This window comes from Emydura macquarii, unplaced genomic scaffold (genome assembly GCF_026122565.2).
Source record: "Emydura macquarii macquarii isolate MOO-44397 ecotype Brisbane River unplaced genomic scaffold, CSIRO-AGI_Emac_v2 contig_2422, whole genome shotgun sequence".
Classification (NCBI taxonomy): domain Eukaryota; kingdom Metazoa; phylum Chordata; order Testudines; family Chelidae; genus Emydura; species Emydura macquarii.
Window position 1 is genome coordinate 2,906,068 of NW_027132559.1, and position 27,585 is coordinate 2,933,652.

Consider the following 27,585-nt stretch of genomic DNA (forward strand, 5'->3'; position numbering starts at 1 on the left):
GAAAGGTGCATGACATGCACATATTTAGGAACTCGGGTCTGTTAATGAACATGCAGGCAGGCACTTTCTTCCCAGACCAAAAAATTAACATCAGGGATGTGGAAATGCCAATAGAGAACCTGGAGGATCCTGCTTATCCCTTGGCTAATGAAGCCGTACACTGGGCACCTCAACAGCGACAAGGAGCGTTTTAATAACAGGCTCAGCACTTGCAGAATGGTGGTGGAATGTGCATTTGGGCGTTTAAAGACCAGATGGAGATGTCTCCTTACCAGGCTAGACATGAGTGAAAAAAACATCCCATCAGTTATATCTGTGTGCTGTGTTCTTCATAATGTGTGTGAAGCGAAGGGGGAAAAGTTCCCCCAGGGTTGGGCTGTGGAGGCAGAAAGGCTGGGTGCAAATTTTGAGCAGCCAGATGGCAGCAATACGCTCAGAGCCAACCGCGGAGCGCTTCGCCTTCGTGAAGCATTGAAAAACTGGTTCTGCAATGACTCACAGTAATGTTTTCTGTATGTTTTGTGCCTTTCCTTCCTATCCCCACTATCATCAATATCAGCACCCTCCAAAGCCCTCCCCAACCAAGCTATGAATTAATAAAGACACATGTACTGAGACGCTGAAAAGTTTTATTTATTAACATTCCAGTGGGCCTCCACCAGAATGGAGTGCACCACATACTGCAGCCTGTCTAGTCTCTTCCTAGGCCACTTGGGGGTGAGGAGTGGGCAGCAAAGCGATAGGCAGAAGAGCATTGTGAAGGGGCTGCAGCGAGACTCCGTCCTGCCATCACTCTTCCTGTAGCTCCACAAGATGCCTGAGCACGTCTGCCTGATCCCGCATTATTCTCAGCATCTCCTGATGCGTACTGCGCTCCTGCTCCTGTGCAGATCTTCTATGCTTCATGTCCATGTCCATTTTCTGGGACAAGGACATCCTCCATGCTCAGAGCTCTGTCTCTACAGCCGCGAGGGCATTCATGAGCTCACCAAATATGTCGTCCCGCGTTTTGTTTTGTTTTTCCTCTTTCTGATCTGACAAAGTCTTTCTGCAGCAGTTCTGGTGTGGGGGACCAAGGCCGAGGTGTCTACAGAAAGACAATAAATGCACAACATTGCCATTGTTAGCAGACCCAGAGAACTGAAGCAACTGCAACAATGTAAAAAATACTCGCCTTCATGTGCACAAGGCTAAGCCAGACCCGCATTCCATTCTGAACATCTCAGAAGGGTCGGGTCGCCCTGCCATTACACAGATGGTAAGCCAGGGGCCCTTTAATCTGTTATAGACTTAATTATCGGTAAAAACCACAGTCCAAAATTAATGTATGAGAAGGGTGTCTAGGCTCCCCAGTTATATTCAGAGGAACGTTTTGGGAGAAGGTGGGCAGAGATGATCAGAGGACACCACGGGTTAATTGTATCATCAGATACCTTTGGACAATTATTGAACTGACCCAGTATGCCCATAGAAAGGGGTCTAGAGGAGTAAAGGGTATCGACTGTATAGCTTGGGTACTTTAAACGTGCGCCATCTTCCTTAGGTGATCATGAGCGATATCCTTCTCCTGAGGGTAACACAGGAGGAAAGGGAAGATTTGCTGCATGCATCCTGGTACAGGCCTGGCCCTTATGCTGCTATGCTGAGTTCCGCCATGATTCTGGCTCATTTGATTGCAGCGTGGCACGGAAAAGTATCCTATTGTGGCAGAAGAAACAAGGCTGCCCTCCCCAGAAACCTTGTGCATAGGGTAACCGATTACTTACATGAGTTTCCTGGAGATATCAATGGATGATTCTCGGAGTATACCTCTGCACATAAATAATCTGTTCCAGGAGTAACCCCCCAGTCAAGTCTGCTAACACCCAGAATTCCCCCCGAATAAAATGGCCATTTTAGACATTGGATCACAGACATAACTGCTAAGAAGAAGGAAAAAAAAAAACCTCACCAGATGTACCTTCCCTGGGATTCTGATCATTATTGCTGTCCTGTGTGTTGCTGGACCGCTCTGGGGTCCTGGCTGTCTGGGAGAATGGACACCTCGCTCTCCTGCACCCTGCTCTCCTCATCCACAGAGTCCTCGTCATTCTCCCTGGACTGGGATCCAGCAGAGGTATCGAGGCTGTGTGGTGGCACTGTGGTGGGGTCACTGCCAAGAATTGCATGCAGCTCCTCGTAGACGTGGCATGTTTTGGGCGAGGAGCCAGAATGGCTGTTAGCTTTCTGATATGACTGCTGTAGCTCCTTGATCTTCATGCAGCACTGCTGCGCGTCCCTTTTGTGTCCCTTCTCCAACATGCCCCGGGATATCTTCCTGTATATGTCCAAATTTCTTTTGCTGGCTCTGACCTGAGCCAGAACGGACTCCTCGCCCCACAGACCGATGAGATCCAAGACCTCTGGTCGACTCCAAGCTGGAGCGCATTTGGGCCTTGTAGTCACCATGATGAGTTCAGCTACAACGCTCTCTCCACGTGGGCTACACAGGAAATGAAAATTCAAATTTTCCCAGGGCTTGAGGGGAGGGGCTATTTCCTGTTTGTGTGGCCACATAACAGCAGAGTGTGAATGTCCAGAGTGGTCACAACAGCGCGTTATGGGATAGCTCCCGAAGGCCATTAACGTTGACTTACGCAACACTCTGTCTACACTGATGCAAATTTGACCCATGAAATACGCACTACGCCACTTGTGGAGGTTGTTTTATTAGGTCGACTTTTACCACACTTTAAGTTGACAGAACTAACATGCCAGTGTAGACACATGCTTTAGGAGTTCAACGTAAGCGACGTTACATCAACCTCCATCGCCAGTGTAGACCAGGCCATAAGGTGCTGGAACTAAGGATGCTGGGGCTACAACACCCCCTGGCTTGAAGTGGTTTCCATCATATACAGGGCAAGCACAGTGGCTGCCTGATCTCTAGATTATTCTTGGGCATGGTGTTTTTGGAGTTGTTTCTAATTCATCATAAAATAAATTTTCAGACTGTGTTCTAACTTGATCTTTCACCACTAACATAAATGAGCTGATGCTAAACTACAGGGGTTAAAATGACTATTAAAAAGTTTGTCAAAGTAGTATGAAATAGAAAGAAAGTATATGCATTAATTAACCAACGAAGGAGGGGATGACATTAATGATGGCTAAAAAATAGCCAAGATACCAAACTTTTTTTTAAGAAAAACTCAAATCACAGTCTAGAGTGTGATTAAATGATGGATATTAGCAGCATGGATTTATAATGAACAGATTTTGGCAGATAAATCTTAAAAATTGTCCAGATTGGCTCAGTTGTATGTGCCCTGAAGATTTTATACGAAGAGTCATGATAAATATAAAGGATTAAGTTGGAAGGAGGTTTCTAGTGTGTTGCTGCAAGGATTTGAGAGAGTAAACATCACTTCAATGAGGTACTGAAGTTTGTGAGACTCTGGCCTCCTCAGAACTATTAAAGAGTAAGTACAAGAGGAGCTAAGATTACTTACCAGGACAAGAAGGACATACAGCACATCACACACAGCTACAAAATGGATGCTTGAGGGCAGCAGTTGCTTATATCTGCACATATAAAAGACCAGCAGCTCCTCAGAAGGTGTTCTGGGGAAAAGGTCCTAGAGAAGTGCAACCCTGGGGAGCCTTGGTAAGATCAAGGCATTCACAGCATTTGTGTGTAACAGTCTATGTGGACCTACCTGGTAACCTGACGCAAAGCCCATTGTACAAAGGAAAGATTCTCAGACAAGTGGGCTTGAATGGCAGAGAAAATGGCCACTCTGTGGTACTGCCATTCATCAAAAAATTAGAGAGTTGGAAAAGTGGGGAAGTTTTAAGTGTCATTTAAACAATATTTGTGGTGTGGCAGCACTTGCTTATTTCTCCACAGCAGGGAAAGATTCCAGGTGGTCGTTCTGCAGTGCTGCTCTTGCAGCCTCAAACTTCCAGAGCTGGGCTGTCTGTGAGGATAATAATCCCCTGAATGTGCCCAAGGCAGCAGGCCCCGCCCCGCCTGAGCAGCCCTGCCTCTACTGATGTCACAAGGAGCTTGCTCCTGCCTTTTTAACATGTGAAGATGAGCAGCAGATCATGACGAAATCTGTAGCATCTTCAGACCTAAGCACAGAGCTTGAGAGCTTCCTTCCTCCCACCAACGGAGCATGTTTGTTTCAAGATCGAATAAGTGCTGCAGAGGCGCCAAACCCTGCTATTGGCTCTGCCAGATCCACCTCTGCATTCTTATTGGGTGAGTAAAGACTAGGCCAGTGGGGGGGAGGGGAGAGAAGCAAGCAGCATCACTCCCAGCTGTTGTTATGAATACTGGGGGGGGGGGGGGGGGGGGCTTCTAACCCCCAAATGGTGCCCCTGCTAAAGATACCCACATTCCACACGTTGGTGCCATATACTTTTTATTGTTAATTCTTCTCAACAGAAATAAAATATCTATAAGCTAATAAAAAGTCCCATGTTAAAGAAATGACTCAAACCATTTTAAGTTTCTAGCATGAATAAATGTTTTGGTGTCCCTCATATTGGGGCTTTGTCACTGTGATGGAGCATCTGCCCCACACTGGCTACTAAGGGGTTAATAGAATCTTGGGGAGACTGCACAAAAAGCAGCCAATAGGAAGGGAGTTTTGAGGAGCAGCCAATCAGGGCCAAGCAGGCCCATATAAGAAGAGCTGCAGGGCAGTGCAGAGACCCTCACTCCCTGGAGCTCGAGGAGAAAGGACTGGCTGCCTTATAGGCTGAGGGCAGCTAGCCCCCGGGACAGAGCAGTGCTGCATGCAGGGATTGGGGGGGAGCTAAAGACAGTTCCTGGCCGGCAGCAGAGACTTGCAGACTGAGTCCCTGAGACAAAGGCAAAGAGGGTGCTAGGGCTGCAGGGAAGTGGCCCAGGGAAAGGTACTGAGGAATTGGAGGGGATGCAGCAAGGGGCTACCATCAACAGGGTCCCTGGGCTGGGACTTAGAGTAGTGGGTGGGCCTGGGTTCCTCCCTCCCCTTTGCCACCGGTAAAGTGGCTGGACAATTGGCTACATAGCAGACTGCAGATCCCCTGGAAGGTGGAGGGGACAGTGTGGCACAGCTGGAGGGCTGTGTAACTGAAGAGGTTATCACGGTCCTGGGAGTGATGTGCGTCCTGGAGAAACAGTGATGGTGGCAAGGCACCACCAGCAAGGGATACGCTGGCAAGCAGAACTAATCCCTGTGATGGCCAGCAGGAGACGCCAGAGTGGTGAGTTCACCCCATCACAATCACATATTGCATCTGACAGCTGCACCTTGGCAATCAGCACTCTCATGGCTTTTGGAAAATCTAATCTATCCCTTCAATACTAGGAAGGAGCTGCGCACTGCCATTACAGGCCTGAGCCTGCCCTTCTACGTTCGCTGCCTCATAGAGGGAGGAATCACAGTAGCACCATGGCACTGGCACTAGAGTTTTAAGCTGCAACACTTTGCATACATGTGGGGCGTTCAAGCTCCACTTATGGTGCAGCTGGTTTCCCTACAAATATTTGTTTAAATGTTCAGGAAAAAAAACTGAAGTGGGCATCAAACGCCCCACTTCTCTGCATGAAGAACTACAGTGCTAAGCCATGCTGCTAGCAGCCCTGTGGTGCTGATAACCCTAACTGGACAGCACAAGTAGTTGAAAGGGCAGGACCAACTCCATAACGTCAGCACTATAATGAAAGGGAGGGAGGGAAAAGCGCAGCACATAAAGAGAGACAGCAGCCATGTGCACAATGTCATGGTACTGTTCAGTGCAAGTCCCCAGGACAACCAACATACCCCGCAACACCCTGTTATATTAGCCTTGAGTACTAAGATCCCAGAAGTACCATGATTGTAAATGACTGTTTAATTCCCATTTAATGTGAAGCCGTCTGGTTTTCTTAGACAGTGGTAATGGCTGTTAAAATGACCAAAAATAACCCTTGTGTTTGCTATTTCCTTACTTTTCCTGTACGTAACTGGTTACAAAAGTATACGCTTCTTAGCATATACAGTTCCCCCAAATCATAGACTCATGGACTGTAGGGCCAAAGATGACACAAGCCCCCAGAACTTGTAAAAGGTTCCTTAACTGAAGAATGTATTACTGTTCTGATTCCTCGCACAACCAGAACCAAACACCTCCCCACTTCCCTCCTCCTATCACCTTGTTCCTTCCATGTTGTTCATCCCCACTTCTGACCTGCCCTTCAACTATATGTTGTCTTCCCTTGCTGATTCCTGACCCAGCAGTATACGTGTAGGGACTCCAGACTGGCCCCATACACAGGTATAAGAGCTGACCTATCCCTGTCGCCCAGAGCTAGAAACCCTCACTCCTCTCTGCCACTAGCATCCATTAATGGAGAAATTAAAACCTTGGAAATTAGCTAATGCTCAGATGATGGCTACCTGGGGCTTAGCTGATTTCTAAGAGTTAAATAGGGTTTCCTTTTGAAAATAACTTAACCCATCTTCTGCAGCAATATTACAGCACTTATTTTACCCCCTGGAAGTAAATTAATGAAAAAATATTTTGAAGTAATTCCTACTGCATCGATTCTTTTACTTACTGACTGCTCGCATCCTCCTAAAGGAGCATGTTAATTCTTTGTCCTTCCCATCTATTTATAGATGTGAAATGAAGTAAATGGGCACCTCAGGAGCTATGCTTCTGCTAATAAATGTGACCTGTGGACTCTCTCTTTTTTGTTTAGGTGGATAGAGCATGCAAATTAGCATCCAGGAAAGCTAATCTGTATAAAATTCATACCAAGAGGATTAGGGAACAAATGTTCAAAGGCTGACAACAAAGGCTCGTGTGTCAAAAATCTTAATATCTGCTTCCTTGAGAGAAATCATTAGGTGCCGTTTGTACTTGAGACCCTAGGAAAAAGCAATTGCCACATGATACATTTCCTAGGGGATGTAGGAGGGGGGCAAATCTATGCCAGAAAATTTCAAATACACTTTACCATCTAACTTCAAAAATGAGGGGTAACTCTTCTGAAATCAAAGGATTTAAATCAGTCTGACACCAGCATCAAGACCACTGGAAGATGATAAAAATAATACCCTTATCCTGTGCTAGTGTTGATTTTTTGCATCCATAGAGAGTCCCAATGAAGCACATACACAGGAGTCTACACTACATTTGTGCAGGTAGTTACTACAATTGCGCAGTCAAGCAAGGCACTTACGTGCCTAAAGGTTAAATGCCCAATCTGTGTATGCACTATGATGGTCACACTCACAAATGTAGATGGGCTAATGCACACACCTACATTTTGCACACAGCAGAACAAAAGACATTCCCTGCCCCAAGAGCTAACAAAAGTATTAATAACCAAGTGCTATTAATGAGATCTTACTAGGCCTTTGTTTCTTTAGCAAAATATACGGGGCCAGCTCTCCACCCAGCATAAACTGGTGTGGCTCCGTAGAAGTCAATCGAGTTATGTTTTTATAGCACCTGAGAATCTGGCCCAATGCTATGTTTACTAGTACACGCATCAAATTAAAACTAGGCCACACCTGTGAAAACAAATGAATAAAATAGAATTTGTGATGCAAAGTCTTAAATTTTTTTTATGTGCCGGTTTACTTTCTTACTAATTCACAACATGTGATAGCTTGCGGTGGATCTCTCTCTGGCGTTAATGTGATTTACCAATATTCTATCATATATTAATGGTGTAATCTCAGCAATCTGTGATGTTTACAAACTAGGCTAATGTGGAAGATGCCATTAGTCAACCTGTGAGATTGTATTACTACCCGTCCATTAACATTTTCCTGCTGGTCTGGCGATCAATTACAATATATCTACCACTATGTATCACTGACAAAAGCTGCAAAGTAAGATTAATGCTTCAACTCAACACTCCTCTGTGGGTGTTAACAGCTGGGCTAATATTGCTTAACAACTTGTCTCTGTGTGAGGCAACTATGGCAGAAATCTGCAGCTAAGGGGTTTTTCAGCTTCTTACTTCCAAATTTCATTTAGCAATATAGAAACCAGTAAAACCCGGTTTCCATTCCTCCATTACCAAAAGAATGAGCAGCATTTTTTGCTTCTAAAAACACAGGAGTTTTCACTACTACCTTTAAACAACTGTACTTTGGTACAGGATACACTGCTTCTCAATTTGTTTGTCTATATATATATAGTATTGAAGTAACATTGTGAGATACCAGAATGATGCAATGGGGAGGAAAGTGCTTATATATTTGATAGACATCAAAAATAATATTTAATCTATACCAGAGAGCCTTCAACACTGCTCCTGAATAAGTTATAGGAAATTCAGGTATTGTAAAATACAAACTGTATTCATGTCAAATCCTGTGTAAACATTAAACAGACGACTAGGCATAGAAATAAAAGCACTCACCTAATGTTTATTTCTGTAAATGCAATGTTAGAATGCAGTTTGGGATCAAATATTAAATATATCAATTAACATTTTAAAATAGGGGCCAGGGCTGAGTCAGTTAAGGCTCATAGCTTTATTTGTTTGTTTATTTACGCCACCAAGCAAACTATCAGCGCCATGGACTCCAATACCAAGCACTTGATCCCATGGAACGTCCCTAAGGCAGGGCCCCACTCCTTCACCCGCACTAGCAGGTAGATGGTACCAAAGGACCAACAGGTCTCTAATGCCCCTGGGTCCCCCCTACTGTTGGGGAAGATACATTTTCCCTCGTATGGACTGAGAGAATTTTTACAAGTACCAAGAACTTCTCCAGTATTGGCCATAAGACTGGTTCTAACAAACAAAAAAGACAGAGTGTATGACCATCATTAAAGGGAAAGTCTCCCTCACAAGATGCACAAAACTGAAATCTTGGGGAGTTGAGTATTACAAGGAAAACTGTCCTGGAGCGAACAACAAAGAGTAGTCATGATAGAAGTAAAAACTCCCTCAAACTATATATACTATTAAAGTGTAAGTGAGCTACAAGCTAAGCTGAAGGACTGTGGGCGCCAAAGCACTCTGTCTCAGGCCAAGGGTGGTAAGAAGAAAATGGAATGACAGTTGGTCCTGCCCCACCCCAAAGTTTATACCCTTGAAATGGGGCACGAGGATAGTCAGGGGGCACATGCAGACCAGACAGACACTACAAGCAATAAAATCTCCAAGCTCAGGTGTGTGGGGTGCTTTCATACCTAGAGTAGAATACACACAAGGACAAGCACTCGGGAACAAAAAGGATGATAAGAAGATACTATTTAATAGCAAAAAAGAACAGAACCTTAATTGTGGAAGATTAGCATCTATCTTCACCTTCAACGCCCAATGGATTTTGACTTTCATTGTTACCATACAGTGAAAATTTCTTCACATGAAGATGCAATGCTAATTTTCATAATACATTCTTAACTTCATAATTCCTGCATTATGGCACCATAATTTGATAGCACACAACTCTCTGATGCCCTGTGTGAACAACCTGTGAAGTCTAAAGCATATTTGGAACAGATTTTCCCATGGGGTGAGAAGGAATATATTATATAAGGCTTTAGACAGGCAGCTGGAGAAAAATATCAATATGATTCTCCAGTGGATTTCATTAACTGACTAAAATGAATTTGTAGAACAGTAATTGAAGCTGACACCTGCTCTTGAAAGGAGTGTGAATTGAAAGCTAGCTGTGCGACTGCACCTACTATAGGGTGAGTTCTGAATGCCGAGATTATAAAACACTCATTAAAAAGACACAGAGCTTTATTTTGTGCTGCATGTTCTATGTCCAATGCTGAGGACAAAACATCATTTAACTTGTCGTGCCACTTGATTTAGACCTACGTGCTGGAATCCAGATCACAGACCAATTTCTCCTTATCATCTACCTTATATCACAGACTTAGGAATCTGTTCTCCCCTTAGCACTTCCCTTCTGAAAGGTACTTGTAGAAACTATAAACCAGATACTCCAGTACATTTTATTGCTTTGTGCTGCTATGTACTTTTAAGCTCTGTTCTGGTAAATCTTATAAGACTCAGCAAAGTACTCCCCTCCTACAGACATAAGCAAATCCATAGGGAGGAGAGAGAGCATGTGCTCATATACATGTGTCCTGGAGGTACTCCAGGGTGAGATTTAATAATAATGAATAATAGTAAATTTGTGTTTATGGGCTAATATTTCAGTGAAGCACTGTTTCTAGTCCCTTAATGTGTTTTACACACCTGACACAGAATGGCTGTTGAAATATCACTGATTAATAATAACAAAATGAGCTATTTAAAAAAATCAGGGAAGAAAATGGTCAATAATTGATTAAAATAATACAATATATTCCAATGCTTAGATACAAAAGTGCTGAAAGCAATTGTTTGTCTCTGTTCTAGTGCTGAAGAAAGCTGCAATAAGACTACTAAATTAAACCATAGCCAATATGTAGCACAGCTATAGCACTGAAGACCTTGTGCAACTCCTGTTAGAATGTTATCTTTTCAACTCTTTACTGAAAAAGTATTACCTCACCCACCTTGTTTCTTCAGATGGTTCATTTTAAGGGACTGCCTATTTGTTGAGCGAGAAATCGGATTATATATAATCTAATAGACCCAGGAGGAATTTCACACATGGGGCCATTTCAATCACAGTCAGTATTTATCTCTTTTCTAGATGTAGTTGAAACAATTGCTAGTATACTCATCCTTAGTAACAAGTGACACAGTCCACAGCCTAAAAAAAAGATCTGAAGATATTCCCCAGACTTCCAACTGTTACTAAACCTGCTGACATTCTATGGCCTCAGTAAAATTCATTTAGTAAATATTCTGGCATTTAGCACTGTCACAGTGTATAAAGGCTTCCTAGAAGTTGTAAGTCCAACAGCATCCATCTCTGACTCAGATCAAGCAAAAATTCACAACACAGAGATTCTTGACCCAATTTACTTTGCCTGTTAATATTTATTATACTAGAACAGATGCAGGTATGGCTGAATAGCAGCTTCCTCCCATAAAACACACAATTATTGCTTCTTGAACCCTGAAGTGCAGTGGTTGCCATTAAAAAGTCAACAATTATCCACAGTCATCATACAAGATTTACTTAGAATAGGGTAATAACTGCAGTATTGCATATACCACTGTGTGGTCATTGAGGGTAAAAGCTGATTCTTATTTTTTTAAATGGTGACTTGACTTCTGTGGGTCTCTCTGTGGCCTGGCACCTACCCCTAAAAATCCAGTTACAAGACTGGGCTTTACAGTGAAAGCTGACATATGAAATGCTCAGAAGCAGGTGAAATTTCTTTATATAGCCCTTACCAAAACCAGGAAGTAACTGATTTCTTTTTAAATTAAATTCACACAAGCATAAAAAACTAAAATTTGAATATCAGAAAAAGGAAGGGACAAACAGACTTATTCATGTATTTAACAAGACAGTACCATAAATCTAGATAATTATTTGAACAATGGGAAAAAATAAGTATCTTGCTTTGTAAGTTAATACTGGATGTACAAAGACCTATTTTCTAGGCACAAATGAGCCAACTCTGTCAAAGCTACAAACAGCTGAAGTCATGTCAAAAGAGTGATTAATGGAGTCAGCTAACAAAAAGTTGGACTTGGCTCATCATCAATAACAGCAACAATATTGCAGGCTGGAGAGCAATGTGCTAAGGAAACTTCCCACTATACCCTGTAGAACAACACAGCAATAGAGAAATGGTATACAAATGAAAGAATTGTATTAACCAGACCTATCATGTTACCAGTGGAGATTTTTCCTAAAACTTGAACATAGCCTCGGTGTCTAAAACATTTTTCAATAACAATTTAAATTTTTTAAAAATTTTCTGAATATAAATAGCAAAATCCAGTAGTTACTTTAATTAGTGTCTGGTAGTATGTTGGCAAAGATAAAATTTAAAAACCTCTCTGAACTATGTCTGAGTTCAAAATAATTGCCCTTGTGTTGATGTGTAATAACATTTCTAGCTGAGGAATATCTCCCTATTCAATATTTGCATCTTCAGCACTGTACACACCAAAATCAATAAAGTAATAAAAAAGCCTGAGACAATGTTTGCAATATTCATATTGGTAAAGCTTCTCTTTTTAGTATCAAGCTTCTCCTTCTAGTCACAATTAGCAGACATGTTTGTTTCCTGAATGACCTCACTTCTAATGAATGCCCTTTGTTTGTAACATACACCTTGTCCATGTCCATTCAATATTATTGGTCAACAGAGCACAATTTACGTGCTGAGGAACCAAATCTTGCATCCTAGTGACAACCCAAAAAATGGGCTGAGCACTGGGGAGGTCTATGAAGGAGCAGAAAGGCAGTACAGTGTCCCTCAGAGCAGCAGCAGCAGAGTCTCTCCCTAGACATTACTGAATTCTCAGGATTGCAGTAGTCCTTTGCTTGCTGTGCACTCCTACACAGCGTTCAGATGCCCATGCATTATTCCACATACACTAGTTCCTTCCCAAACTTCATTTAAGCATGGTGGAACGATACCAGTTCTGCTGTATTCAGGGACTTCCATATCTCGTGTGTGTCAGGGGAGGGCCAGATTTATACCTTAATGACTTACACATGCTGCACTATGTGCAACTAATATAGCACAGTATGACAATTAAAGTATATTGCATTGAATATATGAGAAAAAGAAACACTGATTTTTTCTTTCAGATAACTATGTAGTATTAGACAGCTTAGTGGGCATATCTATGAAAGACAAAAATGATGGAGCAATTAGTAATGCATTTGTAGTCCTACCTAGGAGCTGTTGAACAAATGAACACTATTTACATTTTAACTAGCTAAATTATTTTCATGCACATCTGCAAATCCTGAAGGGTCAGAATGTTGGGTTTACTAACCATTGCAATGGTATGTTAAATGGTACCGTATTGAAATAGACTATCATTAAGCATGTGTGAAAACATTCTCATATTTGCAAAATATTGACAAAATCAACTCTTATTAAGCTTTTACAAGCTTGACATCTGAATAGATCAATCTGTGTATTATTGTGCATGCACAGCATGAGAAAAATGAGGAAAAATCCATGCTTTTCATACCAAATAAGATGCAACAGCCATAAAATTTCCTTAATGTTAATGTTATGGGCTACTTGACATTTCTTTAAAATTAACCTAATGCATACTTGTAGTAATTTGTGCTATGTAAATTAGTGGAAAGTAATTATCAACTGAATATAAATGATCATGGGTATTTAAAGCAGTTTCAAGCTCACCTTCCTCTATAAACAATAAATGTCACAATAAATAATTAAGGGTAGCAAGAGATAGTGAAATATACCATGGATCTAGAACTCTTAGATCAATTAAGAAATTGAAAGGAGCTGAACAATGTTTATATATAACACAGGCACACACGCACATTCATTAGAGCTTATTAGTTTCTTTTAGAGGCTAGAATTTTGTTTCCTGTTAAGAGTCCCAGAACTCATTTAGTTCATTGTATTTCCCCAAGAAAATGTATCAAGGCTTAATAGTGCTTTTTTGCATTGTGCTTAGTAGGATTTCTAGATCTTGTGCTCGTCTGCCTACTCTGATTGCCATCTTCACTTAGTTTAAATTTACTCATCATGAATTTAGTGCTGGTGAAAACTGTGGAAGTGAGAGCCTTCTAAAATGACTGTTTCTCTTTATCCACAGGTACAGCTCAAGAAAGGAGGAGCAATGTAATCTTCCCTGCATTGCCCTGAGGACAATCGAGAGATACCACTCTGACCTGCAAGAACAGTCCCTACACATGAGTGCAAGTTCAATCACCATGCACATTTAGCAGAGCACTTAAGCATATATGTAACTTTAAGCATGAATAGTCTCACTCAAGACAAGGAAACTATTCCTATGCATTAAGTTATGCACGTGCTTAAATGCTTTGCTGAACTGCAGCCTTACTCTTTGGCACCTCTGCTGAGAGAACAATCAAGGGTGCTAATCAGTACCCATTGTGCTGGTACCCTTTGAACTGAGGACTAGCAAATGAACTAGGACCACCAATTCACTTAGACTGCAGTACAGATATAGCCTATGTCGGCAACACTTACGTAGCTTGAATAAACTACTGCTGAGCGACATGAGCGCTTAGGTCAGTGTAACTTATGTGCACAGTGCTATGTCGACAGGAGAGCTTCTCCTGCTCACATAGCTTCTGCCGTTCACAGAGGTGATTTTTTTTTATGCCGCTGGGAGAGCTCTCTCCTGTCAGCACTGAGCGTCTTCCCCAGACACGCTGCAGGGGCGCAGCTGTATCAGTACAGCTGCGCTGCTGTACCTATACACATGGCCTTAAGCTATAGATCTGAGGGATGTATATTGGGAGAGTAATTCAGGGATGCTTGAAATACAGCCCATGTTATATGCCTGATCAAAACTCCACTGAAGTGAATGGGAGTATTTGCATTAGGCTCTGGAACAGATTTGTGTTTGCTATGGAGGTATGTGATTTCATTTTTCCAAAACCATCAATCTGGAACCATCCAGGAACATCATATTCACGTAAACAAAAATGATAGAAACTAGTTGTTACCTAAAGTATCTGTAGGTAGGAGCTGTCCAATTCTCACACTGCTTGTGGACAAAAATGGGTAGCTCAATAAGTGCATCTACCCCAGTCTACCATGCTTTATTACTTTGTACACAGTATAATAATTAAACTGAAGATCAGTTCCATCCCTTATTAATCTCATTCAGATTATTCAGTATTTGCCAATGCTTCCTGCTAAATAAATAGAAAATCACAACTAAATGTTAACAGGAATCCATAAATAATACTAGACAACGGCAGATGCCATAAAGCTGAACAACAAGCTCAATGAAAGGCATCCCCATTATTTAGGTGCACAGAAGGACATTTTTACAGATGACATAACTTCAGGCTCAAAATACAGAATGTTTTTTCCTGTTCAGCAGGAGGATAAAAAGGATACCTTTAAATGTGAAGCCTCAGGTGCATTAATTCTGTTCCCAGCACTGTGTGTGTGACTCTGCATGTAATGGGGCAGTCATGGGTAATGCATTATCTTCTAGAGAAAATGTGAGTTAATCAAGCATTTTGATGCATTTCTTGCATAGGGGCTTGTCACAGGGTCTGGCCTATGACTCAGCTTGTAGCCAGTCTCTTGGGAGTGACTCTTTAGTGTGCTGTGCCCTAAGGACCCACATAATTCTGCACGAGCAGGCCTGTGGCTTCCAAGAGTACATCTACATTGTGATAGAAGACCCACAGCATGGCTGTGGTGTGCCAGGCTCAGGCTGCCAGGCTAAAAGTCATGGTGTAGATGTTAGGGCTCTTGCTGGAGCCTGGGCTTTGAGAGCCTCCCCCTTTACAATGTCTCAGTGCTTGAGCCTGACCATCTACACTGCAATTTTTTTAGCCCCACAGCCCAAGCCCTGTGAACCTGAGTCAGCTGACTGGGGTGCTGAGATTCAGTGCTGAGGGTTTTTTTTAATCACAGTGTAGTCATACCCCAACCCTCTGAGATGGGACCTTTGGCACTAGCCAACACTGTCTCACTCTATGGCTACCTGCAGCAAAACCAATCAAGCCACAGTTCTGCTTGGTCTGTACCCCTCTGGGTTGTAAATGCTCTCAGTGAGTGTTGGCAACAACATAAACAAGGTAACCATTTTCAGGACAAGGAAACCATTTATTAGTCACCCGGCATACAGAATTTCTCCTTTACCAGCTGCTGATACATTAGATATGGGATAAATCGGGGGCTCCACTTATTCCCTGTCCTTCTCCACCCACCTGCTCTGAGATGGGATTGAGGAACAAGCTCACAGCACCAATTCACTTCCACATGCCAGAATGCAGGTCTGGGTAACCTGTGTAAGGGGAGTTCTTACTCCTTTTATGCTCCGGATCAGACATGCAGTCTTACCTACAATCTTGACCCCACCTGTTTATAAAGCAACCAACAAAATTAAAATATCTTAAGGCCCAAAGTTAAGCATGTGTTTAACTTTAAGTACATGAGCAGTCCCACTGATGTTAATGTGCTTAAAGTGAGGCTTATGTTTCCGTGGTTTGTTGACTCAGAGCCTAAATAATTAACAGCTAAAGAAGAGGGTCTTTAAACTACATGCAAGAGAGACTCTGAGCTTGTCTACACAAATATTTAATTTGCTGCAAGCTAGGGTGGGAATCTACTCCGCACTAGTCGGCCACATACTAACTGTCCACGTGGATCAAGTTGATGCACTTTAATACTTCATTAATGCACTCTGATCTGGACCTCTTTGAAATGGGACTAGATGATAGTGCATTATTATCAGCATATGCTCAATGTGCCCAGCTATTTAATGGCATCATCATCAGCCAGGTGGCGAGTCAGTAGCCCGCTGTTGAAATAAGTCAGTGGGCACTCAACAATAATATGCGACATAGTTTGAAGTTGACCACAGCTGTATTGTGGGTCATTAGAAAAATCCCCATTTAAAGAGATTGGCTGCACAGTTGCCCTATCCTGTTCGAAAATGGTTTCGAGATGACCACGGGTGCCTTGGCAGATCAAAACCTGAACATATGGTTGGGTCAGTGATGAGAGAATGACATTCATTGTACCAAGCTGATTCCACCATCATATCCTGTGGTGGCATAAATGGCCTTAATGAGAGTCTAGAAGACAGGCGAGCTGGTGAGTGATTGAAGAGGTCTGCATACTATGACAGGTCGCTATTCTCATGGATCTTAGCCAACAGCGTGACAGAGGCCTTCTCCTGGTGAATGTGGGGTGGTGCTATGTTGCTAAATATTGGTAGCTGTGGCAACAGGGTTGCCCATAAAGTCCTGGTAACAATACACAGTTTTGTTAAGCTCTACATTAACCAGCCTTGTGTGAGAAGAGCAACACTAGACAGGAGCACAGTACTCTGCTGTTGAATAGCAGAGGGCAAGGGCTGATGTTCTAAGCATCTGAGTGCTTGCACACCAGGTTGAGCCGGCCAATTTTCTGAGCAGCTTGTTCTCCAGGACTTTGGCTGTCATCTTCCTCAAGTTGTTGTGGTATGTTAATAACCTATCCAATGTCACGACGAGGTAAACATGGTTTGGATCATGCTGCATGCATTGGCCATTGAGAAAAACATTTAACTCCTGGCTTGCGCTTGCATTATGCAGATGGAATACATTAGAAACTGTCATAGAAAAGCTTGGCTGCAGAAGCAATGGACTACAATAGTCTGCCATGAGCTTCATTTCTTCATTCAAGATCTTGTCAATCTCTGAGAAGGATTGAGATTGATAGATGAAACAGAAGTCACTGGCATAGATAAACTTTCACAAGAGTATAGTTGACAGGTTGCTGATGTACAAATCGAACTGTATTGGGGAAAGAACTGAGCCTTGACGGAGGCTGTTGATCTGACACTTCCAAGAGCTACAGCACTTGTCTATGTGTACTCGGAAATTGCCTGCTTGAGAAAGAGCTTTACTACTTCGGCCACCCAGTGTACGGGCAATTCAAGATAGTTTAAACAAAAGGTCTCTGTGCCAAACTGTGTCACAGGCGGCGGTCAAATTCAAGAAAACAGCTCCCATCTTTAGATTTTGTTGAAAATCACTTTTGATAAAGATGGTCAAGGCCAGAACTTGATCACAGGTGCTCCATCCTTTCCTAAACTCTGCCTGCTCAATTTGTAAGACATTGTTCCTATCTGGCGCGATTTGTTGGAGGATCAAACGCTCAAACACCTTGAAACACAGCAAGGGCAGCAAGGTTATTAGGCAGTAACTCGACACATTGATGCCTTTGGTCCAAGGTACTTGAGGAATTCCAGCAAGATGCTATCAGAGTGGGCTGTTAATACATGTCAGAAGGATCCACATAGATAGATAGAGCGCAGCAGGTTATGCGGGATAGAATCCCTTCCCAGCTTGTCATGAACTAAATATTCATGTAGACAAGCCCTCAGTCTATCTGGGACTGAGACGATGTCTATGTAAATGATTTATAAGATTAGACCACTGGATACAAAAAAGGTAACTATATTTTAAAAGCATCTTTTGTCATAATGAAGAAATTACTACTTAAAAATAAATGTAAAGTACTGAGCTAAAATAGAGGTGCTAAATGCATGTGTGAAAGAAAATTTAGTGTTCATGAAAATTCCTGGGTAGATTAATAGCACTGGAGAATGATATCCAGTATTCAGACGCAAAGATCAATTATGGCTCAGACAGTGGCAGGGTATTTCCTCTCCAATAATTAGTGTCCATTCAAATATCAACCTCTAAAGTGAGTGCCAGCAAGCACCAAATGTAGCAGAGTTGTTTTGAACATGGACACTTTTCTACCAGGAACATTGGCCTTATGCTGTTCCCATTAATGTAAATAGTAAAACATCAATGGCAGCAGTATTAGGCCAATGAGAAGCATTTTTTTAGATCCACGACAGCTGTAAAAAAAAAAAAAAAAAAAAAAAAGTCACACCCATTAGACTCCTTACCCATACTTTGGAAACTTGCACAAAGACATTTAGAGAACCTGTCCCTTAGTTTAGGCATAATCTGAGATGCTAATCTTAAAGACTACATGGTGCTCATTCAATTACGTCACTTGACCTTTCTTTCTGAATTTTTAAGAGAAATAACACATTCAGTGTGAACATCATAAACAGCACATATACTTACCATTCATGAATCTAAACCAACAGTGCTATGAGCAATCACAGGAACAGAACAAAAATATCACCAAATGCCTTTCTCTGCAGTGTCTGAAAGACAATTTTACTTACACTCAGCAGGTGATGATGAAGTCTTTTGCCTGATCATGGTATGCTGCTGTGTGCAAGACTTTGGGAACTGAATAAGAGGCATTAACTGCTGTGCTGTAGGATCTTAATTTACTTAAAATTTGGGGCACAAAAACCCTTTCTTTTTACCTATATACCTTTTATTGAATGCTCATCTGCACAATAAAAGTTCACTTCTATTCAACTGGCTCATTGTAGGTGATCATGGATACCTTTGTAAAGAAGCATGAAACACTCTGCATTTATAGTCTTTTTTCCCTTTATTCCTTTTGATATTTTCAGGACTGACAGGAAAAGATATACATTTTATTTTGTATATATTCTGTTATTCTAAAATCAGTCATATTCAATTAGGCCCAAATTTCAGTCCTGAAAGCAAAGCCCAAGAAAAAGAGTCTTGCACATAATACTTTGAAGGCTTCAGGAGAACAAAATCTTTGCTCTCTGGCACAGAGGGGCTGCACTCTAAGAGTTGAAATAGTGAATGTGATCAACTTCATCCCTAGACCCAAGAAGGGGGTTGGCCAATGGCTCTGCAGAAGGCATAGACCTGTCTTATTCCTTGTCCACCTATGTTACGCCCTTCCACACTGAGCCATGAGCTCCCGTATGGAGAGCTTCTGGGTGGCACATAGGGGGTTAAAGTTTTCATGCATGTGATCTCCAGTACTTTGACACCAATACGCACGGTTACCCACAGTACCTGCACCATAACTTTAAAATTGCTTTTGGCCCTAATACTCTGGGCGCAGGATTAGGATTTAAGGACCTTAACCTCCCCTTAAAAAGATGGGATGTTCATAGTCTCAGATTTTAAGGCTAGAAAAGATCATTTTGATCATCTAGTCGGACCTCCTGTATTATGCAGGCTATAGAACCCCACCCAGTAACTCCTGCATCCTGCCCAGCAATTCTGATTGACCTAGAGCATATCTTTTAGATAGGTATTCCATCGTGATGTAAACACACCATGTGACAAAGAATCCACCACATCCCTAGGTAAGTTGTTCCAATGGTTCATTACCCTCACTGTTAAAAGTGTGTGTCTTATTTCCAGTCTGAATTTGTCTAGCTTAAGCTTCTAGCCACTGGATCTTGTTATACCTTTGTCTGCTAAATAAAAGACCCCTTTATTATCACCAAAATCTTCTCTCCATGTATGTACATATAGAAAGTGATCCAGTCACCTCTTACCCTTGTCTTGAATTGTCTTACTCTTGGTTATATAATCACACCACATTTAGGAAAGCATTTAAGAATATCCCTAGAAACCTTCCAGATACATGGCAGTACATATCACCTATTTTTTCCAAAGAAAACAAAGAACAGTTATTTACTTTATGGTAATTGTGGTTCTTCGAGATATGTTGTGCACATAGGTTCCACTCTTGGTGCACCCCATGCACTCAAGATCAGAATCTCTTGGCCAGAGGTGTCCAGTGGGGCTGTGCCTGGAGCCTGAGTGCCCTTTCAGCCATTCGCCAGAGGGCAAAGCAGGGCCAACTAGCCTTCAGATCCTTCGCCAATAGAGAATGCAGGTGCTATGAGATTCAGAATAGTGGGGAAGGAGGGCAGGTTGTGGAACAAACAGAGAGAACACATCTCAAAGAACAATAGTTACTGTAAAGTAAGTACCTGGTTCTTCTTCGAGTGATTGTCCATATGCGGTCCTCTCTTGACGACTCACGAGTAGTGCCATCATGCAAGAAGGTGGGACTCGGAGTCTACTTAAATAGAGATTGCAAAACAGGCCTGCCAGAACAGGCATCAGATCTAGATGCCAGTATCAAAGAAAAGGATTTAGTAAATGTATGTACTGAACCTCACGTGGCTGCTTCACAAATTTCAGCAATGGGAACAATGCTAAGAAATGCTGCAGAAGCTGCTTGTACTCTGACAGAGTGGGTTCTCACCTGGGCAGGGGATTCTATGCTAGCCAACCTGTTACCAATCTGAAACCCATTTGGACAGTCTTCAGGATGATGTAGTTTGTCTCCTCATTCTTTCAGCAAAAGCAACAAATAACTTTGGTGAAACCCTAAAGGGTTATTTCTATTCAGATAAAATGACAGGACTCTAGAGACCTCTAATGTGTGAAGCCTAGGTGCCCCTCCCCCCCTTGGATTGAATGTTGCTTAAGGGGAAAATGGTAAACGTACCATTTGATTCAGATGAAACTCTGAAAGGACTTTGGGCAAAATCTTTGTTGGTAGAGGTGGAGGAAATGGAACAACCTTGCAAATTTGATTCTGGTTCTTTCACCAACTTAGTAATAATAGGACTTCTAGAGGTATTTGAACTGCCATATCTATGTCATGTCAGCTTGGGTGGTGAGCGGACTTTTTTTTTTTGGTTGATTGCTCCTCCTCCTGCCCCACCATGAAAATATCTTCACTGTGGAAGAAAATAAAGGGGACTCCAGCAGGGTTGCAGTAGTTAACCTCCTAGTGCTGTACACTTTGGTGCTGAAGACGCTGGTTCCAAGAGTGCTGATGAGCTCAGTACCAAAAGAGTTGGTGCTGGTGCTGGTACCAGTGTTGAGAGCTCGGGGGCAGTACCATAGACTCCGTATGAAAGGCAGCTTATGACTGATGTTTAGATGGTACTGAAGCATAGGATTGGCATCTCTATGGGTGCCAGAGGGACCTAGGTCAGGCCTTGAGTCACCCTTATATAAAGTGGAAAGAGGAATCATTTTCTTCTTTCTTTTGCTAGGTCCCTGGGATGGAGACCTGCACCTGTGCTCCTTAGAGGAACAGTGCTGCGTCCTATGACTTTTGGCTGCAGAGGAAGACTGGACAGCAGGAGCATCCGAGGAAGGCTTCAGTGAGGAAGTACGACCTCTGGAGGTTGGCCCAGAGCCAGTGCCTGCTGGGGCATTTTTAGAGGAGGACTACTCAGGGCCAGAAGGGATTTGTCTGCCTGGCTCCGAGGCAGGTCTCTTTTTTTTTTTTTTTTTTTGACAAAACAAAAAAAAATCCCTCGCTTATAAAGTTTGTTTGGAGAATGAATGACAAACAGAATATTTCTCAGCAGTATGCCCCTCACTGAGTCCATCACGGAGGGGTAGAGCTGCCTCAGAAGATGAACAATACTTAAACCCAGGAGATTTTCATTCAATCGCGAAGCTAACCATCCACTACTAGATAAACAAAAACTAGGAAAAAAGTTCACTTAAACCAAATCCTAACAAAACTACTATCTTAACTAGCTACCAACGACACTACTAGGGTGACTATATAGCGACAAGTTCAGTTGAAGGAGCACAAGTGCAAGAGACGGATCTGGCTCTCTTGGTTCTGTCTCGCAGCATTGCCAGTTAGCTCCGCTCTGCCCTTTGAGCCCTTTGGAAGGGTAGTGCAAGAGCATGGAGGGTGCAGGGTGGCCCCAACAGACACTGCTGGCCAAAAGATTCCAGTCTTAAGTGCCGGAGGTCCATGCGCACCATGAATTGAATCCATGTAGACAATCACTCCAAGAAGGAAAATTAATATCCCTAACTAATGCAAACTGCAGAGTGGTATCTAAGTTGTTATATTCAAAAAGCTCAGTGACTTCATTCTACATTTCTGTAAGGACTGAGGTGTTCTTTTAGCACCATCTCCTGATATCCTCTACTAGGAATACAGCACAAAAATCCCTGGATAGCCAAATCTGCTTAAATTAGCATCTTGATAAACAGCATGTTTATGTACTGCCAGGGACTGGCGTCACTGCGATACATTGTAATGACTCCAAACAGTGAATACATGACATCTATTCGATTGAGTGTCCCGGCTGCTGCTGTCTGCAAGCCCATTCACATTATTTACAGATGTCAATTAACATTTACTAGCACACGCTTTTTGCTGTTTGACCCTCTGTTGACTAAATGAGTTTCTTTCATTAATGTAATTTGTAGAGTTTGTCATGCACAGTGCTTACCTTTAAAGCAATTCATAAAATAAGGGGCTCTCTCAGCACAATGTATTGCTATTAGCATCAGATAATGGGAACAATCATTAATTGGCATGCTTCTGTTTCCATAAAAATGTACCAGTTAGAAGGATTCCATCACACTTCCATCCCATCCTTATTGATCTCACTTTCTAAGTCCTAAAGAGCACTCTTGATCGACTGAGTTTTCATGATAGCAAAATATGTAACATCTCTCTTTTATTGGAGGCTGTCAACTGTAAGGCCTTACAGTAAAGTTTGTAAAGTTGCAGTTTCCTGAGTGAAAATGAACACCACAATTCTGAATTATATTCATCTTGCTCTAAGAAGCATTGACTCGCATGGATTTATGGTGCATTATATGCTGGGGAGGTTTTAGGGGAACACAGAACAGCCAATTCCTGGTGCCCCCACCTTCCAGCCAGACACTCCCCCTCTCCACTCAACTCCCTTTATATGCTCCCCCACTCACAGTACTCTAAGAGTGCACTGTTCAGACAGGAAGTTGCTGTGATCCCCGTGTGTGTTTTTTCATATGTGCTGTTCATCAGCCTTTCCTTCCACTGGCATTTCCAACCCCATTTTCATGCAATTAACACAGTCTTGGCTTTGCATATTCGGACAACGGCATGGTGCACAGCATACAATGGGCAAAGGGCCTTAGAGTGCTGTACGCATGGGCAAATTCTTACATGCTTAGATAAGTGGTTACTTTGACTTATAAAAATAGGTTCTGATTTTTATTTACAGAAAGGCCCCTTTATGCTGCTCTGTCAGTGTAAAGGGCCCCCTGTGTAAAAGAACATCATGTATTAAACTAGGGTTTTCACCAACGTATGTGTGTTTATTAAAATATTTCTGAGATATGGTGTTTTCAAGCTAGTGTATCATAGCACTTTCTCAACATTTTTCTCAATTTTTAACTCACATAAGGAGCCTATCCTACAAGTTTCTGGGTGCCAAGAAATAATTTACATTACACATGGTATGAACCAGCAACCCGTGGAAACGGACAAATACTATTTGTTGGAAAATGCAACTTTATTTTTAAATAGGATAGCAATACCTTGGCCCCAAAGGTTATGACCATAGTCCAGAAGGTTAACATAGCAAGCAGCAATATCTTCAAGGGCACAAATAATGAAATATGGCCTAAAAGCTGTAAGTTTCATCAGGTATCCTGCATATGGAGCAATTTGGCACAGCTCTATTTTTTTTCAGCTGAAAATGAAAGACAGATCTTTTCAATAGCATAGGTTTATCCTGTAATTCCATCTGCCTGCAGGGTGAAGTCTGTGAGGTTATAGGATATTTTATCTAACCAAACACACCTCTGAACCAGTGGGCAAACATGAGGCTCAGTGGCACTCTCAAAAGTGCTCTGCATGAAAGTGGTACTGACAAGAATCAGACTGGCCAGTGGTGACTGGCCTCAGTGCTAGGGCCAATCCAGGAAGTGAAATCCTAGGGAGATGGTACTTTAGGACTGCTCTAAAACTGGATGGCCTCAGCTGGTTCAGGTGACCATGAGTAACACAGATATTTGGTAGATACTTCTCTTGGACCCATCTATACAGTGCATTTTAGTGTACCATAGTGTTTTAAGTACTGCATCAATGTTTTAATGGTTGGGTTCTTTTTCTGTAGAGGTTTCAATTAAATAACTATTAAAGCTAATTATTTGCATTTATTATTTTTATTCTAGTAACACCCGCAATGTGCTAGGCATTGTCCATCCACACAGGAAAACACTGTCCCTGCCTAGAAAAATTCACAATTTAAGAAGATCAGCTGAAATGTTGTAACACTGTACTTAAATTCTGATTTATGAAGTAATATAGAGCATCATAACTAATAGACCAGTATCTAGATAGAAATACAGTAAATCAAACATGATTGCTATAATAATACTCTGTATTTACTGTAAGAGGCACAAGCTGTATTAACTAATATATATTTAAAAGAGAAGCAACAGATCTCTGTTCTATTAAGGAGGTGAAATAATTATTATTACAGCTGAGGTTTTCAAAGGCGCCTAAGGGAGTTTCAATGGGATTTCGGTGCCTATCTTCCTTAGTTGTCTTTGAAAACCTCAACCTACAGCAATAGCATTCTTATTTAATTGCTACAAGACCATTGGAAAAAATCCTTTGCAGGAATGAAGGAATAAAGGCCAAAGGACAAGTGAAGGAGAGAACACACCATGGACATGAACATCTGCAGCTGATTTATGGGATTTGTGTTGGAATCATTAAAAAAAGGGAAGTTCAGAACAGCACAGAAAGCAATGAAGACAAAGCATGCTCCTGGAAAGGATGACAGTGATTGTGCACACTACAGGGGAAACGTTCAGAAACAACGGTTAATCCTTGCCTCACAGCTGGTGCAGATGAGCATTCCGTTATAATGAACAGTCTGGGATCCATTTTATAATCGCTCTTTTCCTCTCTCTCTCTCTTTTTTTTTTTTTTGCTTTGTTCTGTTGTCATTCAAAGCTGTCAACTTGGTCTATGTATTGCTTTCATATGTATATGCTACTTACTCCCTCATGCGTTTCAACTTGGTCTCAGCCATGGTGTTGTTGATAGCTCTCGATCCCTGGGGCACTGCTGGAGCCATGCTGGTGACAGTCCGAGAACCTACAAATCAATGCACAGACACTCAACCTTATTCACCTTTAGCTCATCAGTAGTACTGCAGATTCAAGGCAATATTCAAGGGCAATCAGAAAATGGAAGATAATTCACCTTTGTCACACAGTATTGCTGCATTAATTAAAGATGAATTAACTTATTAAGTGCACATTAAGACAACTCATTTCAGAGAGAGAAACTGATTTACAGTTTACAATAATTATCATTCTATGCAGTGTACACAAGCATTGTATTGCATAAAAAGGACTTTCACATGGGAAAAAACTGGGACAGAGAAAATATTAAATAAAAAGAAATTTACTTGGACAGTATTGTTCTCTTTTTCATTCTTTTTGTTTGTGTTTATTCATAGGAACAAGATCCTTCTTCTGACAGCCAAGTTTCTCCCTTGGCTTGGTCATGAAGTAAGGTTTCAGTGTTCTGCTTACGACGTCAGTCTTCTGCGGTCGTGGGTGAAAGGATTCCTACAGTATATGCCATTTACCTACCGCACAGGGGTGTTGTGAGTTTCCCAATGATTTTAGGAGCATAGCTGAAAGAGCGATTGTCAAAATAAGACTAGTTCCACCCCTTTTAGAAATGGTCAAGAGATGGTGCTGCTCAGGGTGGTGGGTAGAAGAAAGATTACCTGAATGCTGTGGAGCAGTTATGATGGTAATTCAGGGCATAATACCTTCCGGGCCATGGGGAAAGATGCAGGGCTGTGGCTGTTGGTACATCTTTAATAAAGTGTAGGCAGCACCTCTCTGATAGCGTGTGACGTGCAGAAGTGATGGGACCATGGAACCACCCCTACTTTACCCTAACACACCTCTTAGGGCTGTTAGAGCCACAGGCTGGCCAATCCCTCCAACCTCTTTCTTGAATGAATGGGCATACTAGGAAACTAAAAAGGGGTTTCCCCCACTAACAAATAGGCAGCCTCAGTTTGGCCCTAGGTCTTTTTTTAGGCCTTTCAGGCTTAGACCTGTGCACTCTACATTATGGAGCACAACAATCAAGCAACTTTGTCCCGTAGAGTAAGAATTTGCTATGGGACTTCTAGAGCGCCCCCTGCACCTGGAAAGAGGAAATTCTTACGATAGCAGCTGCAGCCTGGGTTTCAAATGGTCTCTCAGGGCTTGTCTACACAAACCATTAGGCCACAGCAAGCTGGGAGTGAATCTACCCACACTAGCCTGCCATGGTCATGAGCAGGGTGCACATGAACAGTTAGACCATGGCAGGCTATGCAGGCTAGAGTCACACCCCTGCTTGCCATGAGCTAAATGTTAGTGTAGACTGCCCTTCAGAAATCACAAGCAAAGGATTAATATTAATATTTATTTTTTGTGAAACTGAGAGGCTTTATACAACTACTATTCAGTGACAACCAAAATAATGGTGTGTGTGTGAAATCAATCAATTACGCAACACCCATGCTTTAAAATCCAGCCCTTCTTTACTTTCACATCAGTTCCAATATGATATTACCAGCCATTATACTCACAAGCAGCTAGCATTAATAATTAATGCTGTTCCCGTTGAAAGCATGCAGATGGTCCACAGCTGTGTTTCTAATGTTTTTTGTGACACTGGCCATTAAAATCATGTTGTTATTGAAATGAAGGGGATAAGACAAGTGGAATCAGCCAAATATGTTTTATAAGTGAGGTTACATCTCACAAGCCTCCAGCATTACGAAATGTCAGCTACCCTTTATTGAAGCTAAAACAATCACTGGTGAAGGTGAAATACAGACTATCAAAGGCCATTTACCAGATAGATGAGGATACATTCAGTAGCCCAAGCTACTTTGTCTGGTGCCTAAATGTTACTGTGTAACTAAGGTTTGTCTTTGTGCATACAGTTAAAATGGTGAGAAATGACTTCCTTAGTTCCTGTCAACAATTAATAATTTACACCATAGCTACTAAAAAAAATTTCATTCTAAGTGTCTATGCTTGTAGAGGTTCATTAGCAGGGCAAAACTACGTAAACATTCTTTTAGTAATTTGGTCAAGCATGATGCAAGCACTCTGCATGTGTATCCATGGGCTTGTCTACCAGGAGACATTCAGGAAAACTGATCCGAATAAACAAAAGGTGTGAATTGAAAGTATATTCTATACACTGCATTAAACTCTGTGTGGATGCTCTCATTAAGAATTAAAGTGATCTTAATTCAGTTTAATTTAATTCACTGCCAAACTGAATTGAACTAAACTGAATTAAGGTCATTTTAACCAT

At 41.9% G+C, this 27,585-nt stretch overlaps 1 protein-coding gene across 6 annotated transcripts in view; it reads right to left on the reverse strand.

Moving 5' to 3' along the window:
- NEK11 (NIMA related kinase 11) overlaps nt 1-27,585 on the reverse strand; it is a 164,677-nt gene that overhangs the window by 6,903 nt on the left and 130,189 nt on the right. For 4 of the 6 annotated variants that reach the window (XM_067561781.1, XM_067561780.1, XM_067561785.1 and 1 more), the window contains one exon: nt 25,245-25,341. The exons of 1 other annotated variant lie outside the window; for it this stretch is intronic. In XM_067561781.1, the coding sequence (XP_067417882.1) occupies nt 25,245-25,341 (97 nt within the window). Of the gene's footprint in view, nt 1-634; nt 1,088-25,244; nt 25,342-27,585 lie in introns of those variants that run through there. One more of the 6 variants, XM_067561782.1, reaches the window with a different exon arrangement.